The 17,400-nt window shown below is 48.9% G+C and overlaps 1 protein-coding gene across 2 annotated transcripts in view; it reads left to right on the forward strand.

Moving 5' to 3' along the window:
* Positions 1 to 4,537: 4,537 nt before the first annotated feature.
* MYLK (myosin light chain kinase) overlaps positions 4,538 to 17,400 on the forward strand; it is a 180,693-nt gene continuing 167,830 nt past the window's right edge. For both annotated transcript variants that reach the window (XM_041772555.1, XM_041772565.1), the window contains exons 1-2: positions 4,538 to 4,695; positions 9,385 to 9,552. In XM_041772555.1, coding sequence (XP_041628489.1) covers positions 4,666 to 4,695; positions 9,385 to 9,552 — 198 coding nt within the window. In that variant the 5' untranslated portion in view covers positions 4,538 to 4,665. The remainder of the gene's footprint in view (positions 4,696 to 9,384; positions 9,553 to 17,400) is intronic.

Here is a 17,400-nt window from a genome sequence, read left to right on the forward strand (position 1 = left end):
GTCTCCTCGCATCAGTCTCCCCTCAGATCAGACTGATGCTAGTCCAACCACAGAGCAATTTTCCCAGAAGAAACAGGCCAGAAACAGGCTGGCATCTCCCCTGAACTGTGTGCAGTGGAGCCTCAGCAGCCGTGTCCAGCAGCCAGGCCTGGGTGACCTCTGCTCATCCCTCTTGTACGTCTGTGTTCTTAGAGCAGCCCAAGGTCGTCCACGCCTGTCCCTTCAGAGCATTGCCACACTCCAGCCGCCTGCACAAGGCAGAGGGGTGCTTTATTTTTTTTATTATTTTATTTATTTATTTATTTTTTTAGAGGGGTGCTTTAGGGCTGGCTAGGGAAGAAGGGATGAAGCACACCAGTGTGGAGCTAGAGAGACTGTTCAGAGCCCCCGCTGGGGCAGAGAGTGGTCAGCAGCCTCGCGAGGCTCACTTCCGTTCTGGGCTTTCTCTTCCAGAGCTTTCCTGGGCTTCTCTGAAGAGCAGACTGTGGCACAGAGGGGTGACCTTTCCTTTACTCCCCCTCCCTCTCCTTTCTAGATCTTCCTTCATCCCTCTGACACTGGCGCTGGATATTGGCTGAACTGGGGCAGGGGGCGGGAGAAGAATAAAGTAGTAGAAAGAAAAGGAACATGTTCCATTTACTTTATGAGCGAATGATACTGCCCAACACTCTGCCCCGTTAATTTTGCTGTTAATATTCTCCATTCTAAGGGATTAAATGAGGTAAGTCGCCTTAAGTACGCGCCCACCAAAGAGTAGCTATTATTGGTTCTCTCTTTTTCTCCTTTTTACCTTGGGCGTCCCCCCTCAGCGTTTGCCCCAGATTCTCTCTGGACAGACTTCATCCAATCAGAGGCTCCGCTTGGGAGCTGGCCAGAGGCTGTGAAGCTGGAATAATGGCAAGAATAGTGGCCGTCCTTAGTCCTGACCCCGTCTCTGTCCTCATGGCAGATGCTGGCGCCTCTCAGGTGTGCCCACCTGGTTCGGCTGCCCAGCCTGTGAAGCCCTGCGTGGTGGCTGGGAACAGAAGTTTCTTTCCTCCCCTCCTGGTGTCCTGCATCAGGTTCCTGCTGTGGGCTTGGCTCTCTCTGCCAAGCCTTTCCCACCTGCCCAGGTGTCCTATGTCGTGCTGGTGGCAGTCCTAGAGACATAGGTGGACTAGGGCAGGAAGTGTCTGGAGAGGCCCATCCATCAGGAGAGAAGGGCAATGACTTCCTTAAGATCGCACAGCTGGTTACGGTGCAGCCCCAGTGAGTACCAGGGTTGCTGAGTGTCTCTCAGATGTCCCTTCACCCCCCCACCCGGTTTCTCCTGTGGCCTCCTCCGTGGCCAAGGCTGCTTCCATCCTCTGAGCTTCTGAAAGATCTTGAAACAACAACGAGGATGTTAACCACAGCAGCTGCCGCAGGTTGAGCACTTATTCTCTGCCAGAGACTGGGCTGGGGCTGCTTTTCTTCCACATTGCTGACCCCCATGGCAGCGTGCAGGTGACAGGGTGTTAGCAGGAGCCCTGTTTGTAGATGAGTCACCTAAGACGCGCAGAGGTTTTCACTTGCCTCAGGCCACACAGTGGAGCGGCAGAGAATGCGGCGTCTGACTGTTGAGCGGTCTGTTCCCGTCCACGGGGCATCCCGGAGATGGACACCCTGAGTACTGTTCCTGTTCCCCGAAGTGCTTTTCTGGGCTCCCACGGACACAGGGTGGTAGGGCCTGAGTATCGCAGTGCTCATCTCGTGAGTATCGCAGTGCTCATCTCGTGGAGTTTAAAAAACTGGGCACAGTTGGTATGACTTAACAGGGAGAAGGGGATGGTTGGATCAACACACTTGTGACCTCAAACTTGCTCCTGTAGCAATAAGACCTGATAACAAAATGAATGAACATTTAGGATCGTTGCTGGATTGTGATGGAAATGTGTTTTTGCTAATTTACTAATAATCAGAGTTTCTGGTTCTGATTTTTTTTTTTTTTTTGCATGTGACTTTTATTGCCAAAAGCTTCTCTCAGCCTTTTCTCATTAAATCCCAAATTAAGCAAGAATCCCAATAGGAAGAGAGCAGCTCCAAGAGACCAGGCCTTGCTCATTCACACTGTGTGTGCAGTTGGGTGTGTTTATTTGATCTGATCTGCGTGTGTGTGTGTGCATGTGCGTGTCTCCCCTTTTAAGAAAATTTAAAAATAACTTTCTGCCAAAGATGTGGGCACTCAGAGTGGTGTCGCTGAGCCGGCATCTTCCTCCCGCCTGTGGTCTGCTGCTCTGCTGATGTGGCCAGGCTGACGTGGGCAGTTCATCTGCCTGCAGAACCCCAGCCCCTCCTTTCACGTGCTTTTTTAGAGAAAAGGCCTGGGAAGCCCAGGGGAGGGAAGAGTCGGCCTGGTGGCCCAGGGAAGAGCTCAGACAGGGTTTGCACTGAGTGCTTTCCCTTGGGAAGCTGGGGACCTGGATCCAAGTTGCTTGGAAATGCCAGCGGGAAACTCAGTCTACCCAAGGTTCCAAGGCAGGACATCATCATCCCCATTTCACACCCTGGAAGACTGAGAAGCAGAGTAGAAAGGATGCACGAGTCACATGCCTGGTTTAAAGCCAGACTGGCACCCATGCGTCTGGAACCAAATACCTATAGACTCCGGAGGAGATTTTTTTAATCGTAGTGACCTGTTCGCCCACTTATTTCCCTATATCCACTCTCCAATGATCTTAGCATTCCCTATACAATAAAGTTAAGTGGTGTCATAATTTGGGAGAGGTTTATTTTTTTTCCCCAATACTTTTTTAGCCCAACTTTCTGTTCATGTATTCCACGAGTACTTGTTTCTCAACTTATCATGTGCTCATGAGTACTGTAGGCATTGGGGATACAGCAGTTAGTGGAACACACGGGATCTTGACCCAGTAGAGTTTGTGCTCCAGTGGGGGGAGGGGGGCAGATGTCAATCTTAGAACCACACAACTACATGACTGTCAACTCTGATCTTTGAGACAGAGAGGATAGGACGGAAGAGATTTGATGCATGTTGCTAATGGGACCAACCTATCCTCTGTAGGGCCAGAGGTCTATGTGCAGCGTTGCAGTATCTGTTTCAGCTTCAGATCTCTCCGGCGCACGTTTGTTGAGCCATTCTCTTTGGAAGAAAACGTGGAACCAAATTAGATATCGATTCACCCTCCTCCTCCCCCATTCCTCAGAACCACACTCCACTATCCCGTATAACCACTTTTCCCTTTCTGGTTGTGCATTTTTAGGAGGACAGACGGGAGAGCAGATGGTGATGGGGAGGCTAGGGGGCTGGGTTAAAGCAACAGTTCTCAGAGTGGGCCCCCAGGGGATCCTTGGGATCCCTGAGACTCGTTCGGGGGCCCAGAGGTCCAGATCATCTTTGTAATAAGATGGCGTTGACGTTTTTCACCCTCTTTCCAGCAGCTGCAAATGCAGTGGTATCACAGCAGACTGAATATAGAAGCAGATATGAAAATCTAGCTGTCTTCTATTAGCCAGACATTACAGGAATTTGCAAAAATGAACAATTCTTCTTACTAAACTGTTTTTTGCTTTGAAAAAATCGTTTTCCTTGAAAAGTGTTATGTGAACATCAAATGGGCTTATTAATGTTTTTGAGTGAATTACTCGTTTTAATTTTGAATACAGTTAAATACTGTTAGCAGTCACTCTCAAACAAAAGCTCTTTGGAATCCTCACTGATTCTTAGGAGCATAAAGGGGCTCTGTGACCAAAAACTTGAGAACTGCTGAGCCAGGGGGTAAGGGGCTACCTGGGTGTCACAAAAATACCAGTTATTCAAGGGCCCAAACGGAAAGGCTTTAAAGCCTTGTCATTCGTGATTCAGGCATCTGCAGTTTGTCCCGTGGCGTGAGCCGCATAGGATGAGAGATCCCCGTGCAGCTAGGGCAAACCTTCCGTCCCCTGGCGGAGGACGGGGCCGGCATCACCTGCTACCGTGCCTCAGTAGTATGCACCAAGGACCAGTCCTGAAGCTCCCCGGGGGCCAGAACGAGCCCCACCAGGCCCTGTGTGTGACATGAATGCGTGGAGCCTGGGTCAGATCTCAGCCCGGATTCCCGACGACGGTTGCAGCACGGGAGTTCCCCGTCGTCTGTTCTCTGGGCTTGCCTCCCACTCCAGGGATCATCAGCAGGACTTCTTCAGCTTAAGGAGGAAAGAGCTGGGTCTCGGGAGGCTCACATCCCCATGAGCCCTATGTGGTAATCCCGTGCCAGATGTGCCAAGGGGTGAGTGACGTTCCAGGCCAGATGTGGAGCTGGGGGTGTGCCCAGCTCCCCCCCCCCCAAGGGTTCAGCTCTCCGCTTGGCAGCATCCTCCCTTTGCTCCACACTGAGATTGGAATTGGCAGCTCCGAACGAGTAGAGACCTGTGAGCTTCCCCTCCTGGTCTCCCCGGGACTCCACTGAGCGCCTCTACAGCTGGCAGCCAGGGGTTTCAAAGGTCACCCCAGCTGGGCGGATTAGAACAACAGATCTCCCGACGAGCGAAGTTGGCTGCCCGGCTGAAGGCGAGTTGCAACATCTGCGCGCAGAGGCAGCGGCCGCCCCTTGGCTTGGAGTTGAGCCCTGGGCCGCGCAGCGTCCGGCTCCCCTGGGCCGCCTTCCTTCTCCGGTCCCGCGGGGGAGCTGCCCACGCGTCCGACTCATGGGAGAACTGCCCGGGGAGGAGGCCACGGTAAGGCACGGCGGCCCTGGCCCACTGTTGGCCCCCGTGGTTCCAGCCAGGCCACCTGGCACAGCCCACAGCCCAGGAGCGGCTCCTGCAGGACTGGGAGCGGGTAGGGCCGTGGTCGGGAGCTGACTGCAGGCCAGGGGGACCTGGGGCCCCTGCACTGGGTGTTTGCTGGCCCCTCTGCCAGCTCAGTGCAGAGGCTGCTGGGAGCCCGGCCCCACCGGTAGGGTAGGTGCAGCTATCGCCAGGATGCCCTGCTGCAGGTCAGCTGCTTAAAGACCAGATCGTTTAAAATGCGCTCCGGGGAGGGAGCGAAGAGGACAGACAGCTGGTTTCTCAGAACTTGTTCTGCTGTATAACTTCGTCCCGAAGCTTTAACACTTCTGGGTCTTTCTGCCGCAGTTCACTCTCTTTTGGCCATAGTAGAAAACTGTTCTTTTCGGGGTTCAAGAAACAATTTAAAGTGCTTTTGATCAAATTAAAGTCAAGTTAACTTAGTGCTGCTTTGGATGGTTAACGAATTATGTTACTCGTGAAAACTTTGGAGGTGAGCTTTGGCCTGAGCATGGGGGGAGGGGGGGCCTTCATCCAGTTCTCTTTGACTCCCTCCTTTTTTTTTTTTTTTTTCACTTAATTCTCTGTCCTTTGATCTGCATTCAACTGGTATTGAACGAACCCCCGAGCTGGGTGTGTTTCCAGCCACTGAACACTGCTCTGCCAGTAGAGAAATTATGGCAAAAGTTACCCAGCCCCTCTGGTGTTCTTGACTGGAATGTGGTCAGCAGGCTGGACAAGACAGAAGAAGGGAATAAGGATGGTTGGTTTGATTTACTGTTATTATTTTAAAGGTTTTGTTTTTTTAAGTGCTCTCTATGCCTGGTATGGGGGTTTGAACTCACAACCCCAAGATGGAGAGTCGCATGCTCCACTGACTAAAGCCAGCCAGGCACCCCTGATTTATTTATTTATTATTTATTTATTTATTTATGAGAGAGAGAGGCAGAGACACAGGCAGAGGGAGAAGCAGGCTCCATGCACCGGGAGCCGGACGTGGGATTCGATCCCGGGTCTCCAGGATCGCGCCCTGGGCCAAAGGCAGGCGCCAAACCGCTGCGCCACCCAGGGATCCCCTATTATTATTTTTTTGATAGAACCTCCCAGTTATGTCCGTAACCATTACTTGTCAATGTGGACAAACTCTGTTTATGCTGCTGGTGGCAGTGGGTGGGGCGATGGGCTGAGCGGAGCTGTTTGGTGTGTCTGGCCAGCCTGGGACTGGGCCCTGCGCCTGTTCACCTGATGGTTAAGTAACTACCCCCTGCAACCACCTTGTGGGGGACTGGATGTCTCTTGGCTAGGGAGAAGGACTTGCCTGTTCCATTTCTAACCATGAAGCCAGACCTCCCATTGGGATAGGCTCTGTGTTTTGAAGCCAACCTCCCTTTGATGATAGCATCCGGGGCCTTCAGGAGATTTAGAGATCTCAGAAGGGGCAGCTCCGGTGGTGCAGCGGTTTAGTGCCGCCTGCAGCTCAGGGCGTGATCCTGGGGACCTGGGATCAAGTCCCACGTAGGGCTCCCTGCGTGGAGCCTGCTTCTCCCTCTGCCTGTGTCTCTGCCTCTCTCTCTCTCTCTCCCATGAATAAATAAATAAAATCTTAAAAAAAAATAGAGGCCTCAGAAGATCTTGGATCAGGATAATATGCGGAGAGGGTCCTGAACCTGATGTCACCACTCCTCATTTTTAGCTCCCCAGAAAGCAGGGGGGATGGGAAGAGGCCGTCTTGTGTCTTTAAAGCCAGGCCTAGGAGCAGAAGGGGAGGCAATACTTCCCCCCCCCGCCCCTGCCTATTTTATGTCCCTTTACTGGGGACAGCAGGAAATGCCTCGTCTGGGTCATGGGATGCTCCAGGAGCTCTCTCTCGAGGGTATGACTGAGGTCAGGTGTGGTTTTGGTTTCTATTTCTTAGCTCTGTGACCTTGGACAGGTTTTATTTCTGAGCTTCGGTGTCCTCATTTGTGAAAGGAGCATAGTCGGAGCGGCCTTGCTGGACTGTGGGGGCTGCCCCCTTGGGTGGTGCTGCTGGACCAGATAGGTGTTAATTGTTGAAGTTAGGTGATAGGCATTTGAGGTGCTCATTTTATCATTCTTCCTGCTTTTCTATATGTATGAATGAAGTATTCCATAACAAAACTTATTTTGAGTTTAAAACTCCTAGATCATTCAGTTCCTATCATTATTTTTCCTTGTAAACATTCACTCATACATGATATTGCACTGTTTGCAGCCAGTTCTCACTGTTAGATACTTAATTGGGTCTTCCTTTCTGTTTCTTTTCTTTTTTAAAAAAGATTTTATTTATTTATTCATGAGAGACACAAACACACACACACACAGAGAGGCAGAGACATAGGCAGAGGGAAAACAATTTGGCAATTTATATGCCCCCCAGGAGGGTGTGACTGTCCCGCCTCACCGCAGTCTTATGTCATCTTGCCTTTTAAATGTCAGTGTGGTCAGTTTTTTAAGAAAGACAATAGCTTGTTCTTAATTTGCGCTCTTGGATTCTCACTGAGGTCAGGCCATGTCCGTTTGTTTCAGTGGCCATTTGTCTGTCTTCTGTGACCTGCCTGAGTCATAGCCTCTGCCCATTTATCTGTGGGGCCATTTCCTTCTCAGATGTAAAGTATTCCAGTCCTTTGTTTTTGTTGCAAACTCTTTATCCCATCCGTCTTTCAATGTTGTTGATGGTATATTTTGACATGCAGAAAAGCTTAATTTTATATGTATATGCTAGTAGCTCTCTCACTTGCTACCCCGACCTCAGACCCCTCTCTCCACCAGCCATCTCTAACCACATCCAAGGGGGTAAGAGGGCCGGTGGTTAAAAGTAGGAGCTCTTGGGTCAAGGTGCCAGTCCTGGCCCCTACTAAATGCCACGACTTTGGGCAAATTTCTTAATCTTGCCGTGCCTAATCCATAAAATGGGGATGATGGGATTATCCATCTCATCGTGTTTATATGAGGAACAAATGAGCTGTTATTCAAAAGTGCTTAGAACAGCTTCTGGTGGAGGCTAAGTGCTACAGAAGTTTTGCTTATATTGTCATCTACCGCTGTGAACCTGTGAGGCTTATCATTTGGAAAGGATTTTGTTTGCGCAGCTAATACCTTATTGGCAAAAGAGAAAGCTGGGTTTGTCAAGCAGAGGATGTGCTCTGTTATAAACAAACCTGGCTCTTTGTTACTTGAGCTTCAGCTTCAAAAGGCATATCCCTACTTTATTTTTATTAGATGTTAGAAATTTCAACAAACTAATTACATGCCCCTGACACCACCGTTCCATGGCCAGTGAGATGCGGTCCCCAATCTGGAGCTGTCCCAGCCTGCTGAGGCTCCCACCTGGCTTGGAACCTAGAGCAGGGGTGCTTGAGCTGTCCTCCAGGTGGTGGCTGTGGGCGTCCAGCGACTACCTGGGGTCTGATCACCCCTTCCCCCACCCCCTCCCCGGCTTCTCTCAACCACTGCCCGTTTTCCCAGCCTTGTCCTCCATTCTTTCCTGTGGACGTGGGGAGCCCTTCCTTCCCCATCTTTCCAACAAATCCCTTCTCTGTTTATGACAGCCAGTCTGTTCTGCTGCTTACCACCAAGAACTCAGATTCGCACCTGTTACTAATTCCACTTCTGGAATCAATCCCAAGGAAGTCCCTTTGCTCCAGCTAACCTGCCAGCCCCCATCGACATCCTGTCCAGGCCTGACTGGGCCCTGTGCCAGGAGCTGGGAGCCTGAGGTATTCTTGCCGGTGATGCCATCATTTTGCTCTGTCTCTTTGGGCTAGTGACCTACCCTCTCCGGGCCTCAGTGGTAAATGGAGAAATTAACCTGAATAATCTTAGAACGCCCCCACCCACCCCACCACGTTCTGTGACCTGCGAAGCTTTCCACCATCTGGTCCCCAGAAGTGGGATGTCCTCCCAAGACCCACTTCCTTCCCTCATTCATCCGCTCGCTCTCACCTCTCCTCACCTCAGCCAGGATCCTTGCTGTTTTAACCCCAAACTCTTTCCTTTCTGGGAAGATGGATCCTGTTTTTCTTTAGCCTGTGACCTCTCACAGTTCAGGCAAAAGCAGCTTTTACTTTCTGTTGTGAGTGCCTGGTTTACATGTTGATCCTGAAGAGCCAGCGATTATTAAATACTGGCTTTAGATGTCAGCTGTAGAAGGGCTGAGATCAGCTGGTCCCTCCATTCTTGCTCCAGCTGCCCCCTTTCCTTTTAAGACTTTATTTATTCATGAGAGACACACACAGAGAGAGGCAGAGACACAGGCAGAGGGAGAAGCAGGCTCCCTGTAGGGAGCCCAATATAGGACTCGATCCCACAACCCCAGGATCATGACCTGAGCCAAAGACAGACGCTCAACCCCTGAGCCACCCAGGTGTCCCTAGCTGCTCTTTCTTCGAAGTTCTCTGTAGGGTGTAGGGGAGGCAGGTGTGTGGCCCTGTGCTGGTGCTGGTGCTGGGGCAGGCTGAGCCTTACCCTGGCAGCCTTGCATGTGGAGGACACAGAGCCTCTCATTCCCAGAGAGGAGCTCCAGGCCAGCCCTGACCTGACGGGGCACCCACTGGCCATGCACAGGGACGAGGGGCTGCACTTTGTCTCATCTGACCTGGTCTTCCTTCCTGTTTGCAGACCATGGGGGATGTGAAGCTGGCCGCCTTGACACAGGCTTCTAAAACCTCCGTCAGTGTGGATCACTCGAGGGTCGGGTCTGCACCCCCGACAGAGGCCCCTGCTTTCATTTTGCCCCCTCGGAACCTCTGCATCAGAGAAGGAGCCACCGCCAAGTTTGAAGGGAGGGTAAGAAGCGTGGCTGGAGGGGAGGTCGGAGAGGAGATGGGGCAGGGTCGTCACCGCTTCCCCGGCCCATGCCCCAGCAGGTTGGAGCTTGTGGAAGCCTGGTGTTCTCCCCACCCACACATCAAGTGAATGTCTCTCAGTTTACGCAACTTGTTTGATTTATGGTTGATGTTGGTCTGGGTTGGGAAGGGATGCTGGGATGCTTTACTGTTAACATAGGGCATGTTCTGGGTATGTGCTACTTAAGCATGGCTGATGACCGGGGCTGGTGGCAGGAACCATGCAGCTTGGGTTGAAATATGTGTCCTCAAAGCTGGACAGTTGAGAACAGACTGTAAATTTTCTTTCACTTCCTCCCTCAAAGGAGCGTTTTGTGAAATAGCCTCTCATGTGTCTGCTTGGTGCATCCATAGCATCCAGGTGGGAGATGGAGTCCCTTGTGCTAATGAATACTGGTCCTTTGCTCCACTGGGGCTCCATTTCCTCTTCTGCAAATTAGGCATGGTAACTCCTTGTCCGCCCTGTGCTAGAACGGAGAAAACTATGGCAGGGACATTGACGAACCGCTGTAAGAATACTAAGGTTATGCCCCAGTGGGGAGACTTGTGACACTGCTGGCTCAGGCCGCCAGAAAGTCACATCATCAGCTTGATGGGGAGATGCACGTGGGAGTCCGGGACATTGGCGGGTATTATTTGTCCTGAGTTAAACATGGGGAATCCACCCCAGGAAACACCTGAGAGGCTAGAAGCCTTTGACTTGAGCAAAAAGACAGCTGAGGTGATGAGAAATGCATAGGTTGCGTTATGAATCTACAGTTTAAGGGGCCCCTCCACTCTTGTAGAAGAAAGGGAGCAAGCATGTCACTCATCCCAAGTGACACTGGGCCTTACCTTTGTTCCAGCACCAGGCTTGGCCTTGTGTAGGATGGCCCTTGCCATCTGGAGAGTGCATAGGCCGCTTGTGATGCGCGCCCCACACGGTCCCATAGTTAAGACTCTTTGCCGGTGAGTCGGACATCATCGTCCTTGTCACACGTTCCCCTTGAAGAGGATCGTGGGGAATGTTGGTGACGGTGCTGGGCGAGTCTGTTTCTTCTTTCTGGGCCCTGCCAGAATGAAGGCTCTCTTCTGTTGCCCTGATGGTCACCCCCACATCCCGGCAGCTGGCAGGAAAGAAGCAGGGAAAGAATCCCTGGGGACTTAGCTTTGGCTTACTCCATGAAAGGGAGCAACCCGAAGATCCATGCTGCAGTGTGGATACACGCTGGAGAAGATCCTGCTAAGTGAGAGCAGCCAGGCACAAGAGGCCATATGCTGAATGCCTCTCTGGGTATGAGATGTCCAGAATAGGCAAAGCGATCGTAGATTTGTGGTTGCCGGGAGCCAGGGAGGAGCAGCAGGGACTACTAATGGGCAGAGGGTTCCTACTGGGGTTGATGGAGATGTTCTGGGATGAGACAGCGATGGTGGCTGGACCACTTTGTGAGTGTGTTATAAAACACTGACTTTATACTTAAAAGATAATATATAAAAAATGAACTGGAAAAAATGGCTTAGCAAAAATGACTCCAGTACCTTCTTTCCTGCACTCCTGCCTCTGACAGATGAATTCCTGTTCTTAAATCCTGGCAGACGTGGAGAGGAAGAGAGGACTTAGCTTCCTCTGTAGCATGGTGGTACTTCTACTTCCTTTGCTGCCTTTGGAAGTCATGAAGGGACCATGCCCTGGAGTTATTTGCTTTGGAACCTTGTAGAATGAGCACTGGCCCAGGCATCAGCCAACTAAGTTCTCTGTTAGTTGGTCATCCTCCTGTTGGTTTCACACCTTCTATGGACCTGGGTTTTCTTATCTGAGAAGAAACAGCTGGTGGTTTCTGTATTTCTGGCCTACAGGAATGTGAAAAGAAAATAAGTTGAGGGAGAAAATGGTAAAACCACTTCATACAGTTAAAAAGCATAGTAATACAGTAGTTTTTTAATGAGATAAAATCCACATAACATAAACTTAACTGCCATAAGATAAACAATTCAGTGGGTCGAATGCTTTCACAATGTTGACTGTAGCATTTTTTAAAGTACAGCATTCTGTGTTTGAAAATTTCATTTTGCTTCTGTTGGTGAAAGTTGACTTTCTATGTTGCGTGTGGATTATATGTCAAAGTGAATGCATTCCTTAAAAGTCAGCCTGCGGAGCTACTTTACCCCTTCCAACCTGCCTGAAATTAATGCAGAACAACACCTTGGCAGCATGCTCGTGGATAGCAGACACAGAAGGAAGACAGTTCCAGAGAGATCTTAGATGGAGTATCTGGCTCCATCTGAGAGCTTTGCAAGTGGAAACACAGAGGGAGAGGCTGTCCTAGAAAGTGCTCTTAAACTAGGGTGCTGCAAGTGTGTATAATCACCATACCAAAGGGCAGAGGGATATTTTGCAGTAGGGAAGAGTCACTTTAGAAGATTCCAGAATGAGGATGCCGGTTGTTTTGCTACCAGAGACATAGTCGAACAGGGAGTGTTCCTGCCCTGATGCCCACAGAGAAAGGAGAAGCAAGCTGGGGTTAACCTGGAGTGACGTGGGCTTTGAGCAGGAGTTGCAAGTTACAAAAGATTGAGCTCAAAAGATTGAGCTCAGTGGTTACCCACTGAGTGTAGCCCATGGTTCTCTTCCTCCAATGCAGGTTACCCTTCATTGCTGCAACCACATGACTTTGCCGTCCAGGTGCTGGGGAACATCCTGTTCCAGGTGCTCATTCTGTACCAAACCAATCCTGGTGTCTTCACAGTGACATCAGGACCTCAGCTCTTCATTAACTGGGCTCTTGCAGAATCTCTTATGAATGAATTTCTAAAATTAAGCCTTTAAGCTACTGCTTAGGCCCAGGCTGGTGCTCATTGCAAAGCATGAACCCTTCTCTTCTTTGTGGCAGCTCCCAGGAGCTCCATCTACGGCCCTCTTGAAAGTGCCACCACCAGCTCAAGTCCTAAAGCCTGGTGTAGAGGGTACTGGGATGTCCCAGCTCTTTCTGAAGAGGGACCACAAGGACCTTTCCATCACTGCAGAGAAACACAGCAGACACCAGGGTGTGAGGAAGTTAGAAAGGTTTGCTTCCTGCTGCCTTCCAAAGCTGGTAATTAGAAAGTTGGTTCAAATTTGTACTTCTTGTTTTTATTTCCTAAAGAGAGAAAATTATTGCTGCCCTGTCCTCATTTTCTTATTATACCTATATTCACAGGCATAAAGCCCCTCTTTCTATCAAGAAGACTTGGTCACATTAAAGTAGGACCACAGGTGCTTCTTATGGCTCACATCTGAGAAGCTCCAAACTATGAGATGTTCAGCCCTGTAGGTCTCAGTATCTCACATCCGTTAGGGCTTCTCCACTTTATGGCAGACCTTTTGGACAGCCAACACATAACCCATTACCAATTCCCTTTATCCTTGATCTTTTCTACTCTAGGAGCCATTGTAGAGGCTTCCTTTCTAGCTAGAGGTGGCTCTGTGACCCATTTTGGCTGAAGTTGGCTATAGAAGTTCCAGGAAAGCTCTTTTCTGATTAAAAAAAAAAAAAAAATCACTGGTGCTCTCATGTTCCATCTGTCCTCTGCTTTCTGCCTTGAATGCAGGTATGATACCTAGTGCTCAGCAGCCAATTTAAAACCATGAGGCAAAAAAAAAAACAAAAACAAAAACAAAAAAAAAAACCACATGCGGTAACAAACCAGAGCATTGAGGATTGGTGGGGAGTGGGCACAGGTTTATGGTACAGCAGTGAAGGGAGCATAATGACAAGCAACTAAGAGACAAAAAAAAAAAAATCCTACAGCTTAAACACTTTTTAAAATAGGATCTCTGGCTGTAGTTATTCACACATGAAATTTTACAAAAACGTGTTCCTAACTGATAAACACCCAATGAGATGCAGTGGAGATACTGTCTTTTTAATTGATGGGAATAAATAGGGAAGAAGACATAGAGAAGAATTAAAAAATTCTTTTAGATCAGAGAAAGATAAATACTGTATGATCTCTCTACTTGGAATCTAAAAAAAAAAGAAAGAAAAGAAAAAAGATAAAAAAAAAAAACAAATTCATAGATACAGAGAACAGATTGCTGGTTACTAGAGGTGGGGGTGGAGTGTAGGCAAAATGGGTAAAGGCAGAAAGGTACAAACTTTCAGCTATAAAATAAAGAAGTCATGGAGGTATCATAGAATGGTGACTGTAGTTAATAATACTGTGCTGTATTTTTAAAAGTTGCTAAGAGAGTAGATCTTCAAAGTTCGTATCACAAGAAAAAAATTTATAACTGTTGTGATGGATGTTAGATTTAATGTGATTATCTCACAGTATATACATATATCGAATCATTGTGTTATGTAGCTGAACCTAACATAATGTCAGAGGTCAGTTATATTGCAATTAAAAAAAGAAAAAGAAAAAAAAATAAACCTTACCAAAGAGAGACCCTTACCAAATTGACCAATAGTGAAGAGAGTACCTTATTCTGAGTTGTTAGTGGCCCTGCAATTAAATCATTCTAGAATAATTCATTCCTCCCTGGCTCTGACCATCTGGCCTGAACTGATGGGGTCTAGGATCGATGAGAGGAAGTCAACTACATGGAGTTAGGAGGTGAGTTAATATCATTTAACTATTAATGACATTTTCTATAATATCATTATAAAACCACTATTCAATCAGGGTCTATTGATTAAGCCAAAGCTGCCTACCTCTTAAAAAATTTTCTTGGCTCTCTCAACTGGAGATTATCTTTTCAAGAACTCATCAAACCTTGGATCTGTATCTCTTCAGTCCTATCTCCAGATCCAGGCAACCTGAGCCCACATTCTAGAAGCCCCCGCTCCTTCATCGGGCTATACCCCCGCCTCACAGCCAGGATCTGTCTTCCTAAAGGATGTGCCCACTGGAGCCACACCATCCCCCATGTTCTGAGTAGGAGGGATCTCAGAATTGTCTGCTAAATGGCCCTGAACCCACTCCATGCCTGTGTGGGCCTCTTCCTGCCAGAAGGCCTGCTAGGCCCAAGCAGGGTGGTTGGGGGCAGCTGTTTGCTTGGGGAAAGAAGACAGTGGACAAAACTCAGATGTGGGACTCTGTCGTCTGCCCCCACAGTGCAGGATGCCGCTAGGGTGAGAAGAGGAATATGCTCCACTGTGTCATCGCCGTCGAGCCTGGCTGAGCCCAGGGTGGGGGCTCCTTGCGCAGATAACCAAGGCTGCACCATGCCAGGGGCTGACGGGGACTCTTCCAGCTGTTCTATTACCGTAGGGGCGGCTGAAGTGCCCATAGGCCACTTCCCCCAACACAGAGTCAAATATGAAAGCGGCAAGATGGTGGAGAAATATATTGAAATTACTGGAGACTTCCTCCCCTCTGCCCTGGAATTCATTCTCATCAGAGAAAGCAAACATGGTGAGCGGCCCTGGCTGCACGCGCTGAATCGAATGAGCTGATGCTTCCTAGTGTTTCCTGAGAATTCCAGCGCAAATGAGGCTTCCATCTAGACCCGGGTCTCCGAGTTGACTGAAGCTGCTTCACAAGGAAGGGCCAACCCCACCTCATCAAGGCATGTTTATATTTAAGTTGCAGAGGGTGGAGGAAGGGAACGGAGAAGACCTGACCCCCGAGCGCGTAAGACCCCAGTTTCCGTCTTAGCCAGTGGTCGTGTCCATCCCATACTGACCTCTGCCCGGTGAGGTCACTGCTAACTCAGAAGCGCTCGGTTACTTTGAGAAATTCAAGTGAAGGATCTGCTTTGTCCTGTGCCTCCTGAACAATTAATGGGAGTTTGGGAGAAAAAAAAATATGTGTATGTAACACAGTAGGATGGGACAGTGTAGAATTAGAGGCTTGGAATAGTTCAACAAATTGCTGGTGCTGTGGGAGTTTAGAGAGACTGAGGGAGGGTTTGCAGTGGTGTGGGAAACCTGTTTCCTGCCTCCTGACTCTGTGCCTCCAGTTTGTTCTTCCTGCAGTGCGGATCTGACTGTCCCACCCCCTGCTTAACGTCCCCGAGCCTCCCAGGAGGCCCTTGAGCGCTGCCCAGAGGCCTTTGCCATCAGCTCCTGGCTGTCCAGCGCCTCTGGCTCTCCTGGCTGCCTCCTCCCTAGTGCAGCCAGCCCTAGCCCCGCTCACCCAGCCCACAGGACACAGAACGGGGACTTTGTTCTGGTTTCACTTTTTGAGGAGAAAGGGTAAATAAGCATTTTATCTCCTGTTGATCTGGGGTTTGGAATGGGGGCAGGGTGTGATAGGCAGACTAGTGGCATTGTTGGGGCCCTCTGGGGTCAGGCATGTAAACTTAGTCATTTCATCCTCGTAGTAAGGTAGCCTTATCCCCATTTTTAAAATTTTTCTATTTATTTTTTTAAAGATTTATTTATTCATAGAGACACACACACACAGAGGCAGAGACACAGGCAGAGGGAGAAGCAGGCTCCATGCGGGGAGCCCGATGTGGGACTCAATCCGGGGTTTCCAGGATCACACCTCGGGCTGCAGGCAGCGCTAAACCACTGCGCCACTGGGGCTGCCCCCCCATTTTTTAAAAAAAGATTTTATTTGTTTATTTATGAGAGACACAGAGAGTGGGGTAGGGACACAGGCAGAGGGAGAAGCAGGCTCCCCGAAGGGAACCCAATTTGGGACTCCATCCCAGATCCATGGGACCACGACCTGAGCCAAATGCAGACGCTCAACCACTGAGCCACCCAAGTGCCCCCATTTTTTTTTTTTTATAGAGGAACTGGGCGCTCAGAATGATTACAAAACTTGTTAATGTTATGTCAGTAAGTGATGGAGGCAGTACTTTTGGGTCCAAATCTTGTATTTCTTTTTCTTTTTTTTTTTTTTAAGATTTTATTTATTTGAGAGACAGAGATAGAACACAAGCAGGGAAAGAGGGAGGAGCAGACTCCCCACAGAGCAAGGAGCCCAATGTGGGGCTCGATCCCAAGACCCTGGAATCATGATCTTAGCTGAAGGCAGACGCCCCCACATCTTGTATTTTTCACACTAGGTGATGCCATTCCTGTCACATGTCTCATCTGGTTTCTTGAACTCAGTGACTGTTTCTTATTCATCACTGTGCCCTAGGAGTAGCATGATGCCTGTCACCTGATGGGTGCCCCCAAGAACCAAGATGGTAGGGTCTAAGGCTCTAGACCTCTTGCCAGTCAAGTTCATTGGGATTTGGTCTTATCTCCCCTTATCCCATCCAATCTCTGTCTGGCCCTTTAGAGCCCTCACTGTTTACCCACACATCCACACCCCTGCTCACTTCCCTTCCTCTTGTGCCTTTATCAAGAATGCCCTTTCTCCTCCTCTCCATCTCATCCAGCATAGGAGTCCAAATTAAATTTTGCCTCCTCCATGCTACTCTCCTTAAGGATGCTTTCTTTTTAAAGCATTTTATTAGAGTACAGAAGAGCCATGGTCCTAGGATGTGGAATATTTCCAATAATCATATAAGATCATTCGTGAGTAATAACCACAGGAAAGAGTTGTCTGCTTTGGCCTTTTAAAAATGTATTATTTGTGAATTATCTAAAGTAATTTTGTTATAGAGGAAAAAATGATTTAAATGTTTAACTATCTGTAAAATAAAAATTCAAACAACTTGTTTACACAAGTTCCTTGCCTTGACCTGTGCTTCTGCTCTCCAGAGGTAACCACTGTCGACTTCGGGTATCCTTCCAGAAATGTTCTTTGCAAATAGAAGTGTGTATCTGCATTTGCTTTTATATATACAGATGGACCCATGTATGTGTACTAATGTACAACTTGGTCTTTTTTGCTTCACATCTTTTGGCATTTATTTTTCACA

Source organism: Vulpes lagopus, chromosome 1, assembly GCF_018345385.1.
Source record: "Vulpes lagopus strain Blue_001 chromosome 1, ASM1834538v1, whole genome shotgun sequence".
Taxonomy (NCBI): Eukaryota; Metazoa; Chordata; class Mammalia; order Carnivora; family Canidae; genus Vulpes; species Vulpes lagopus.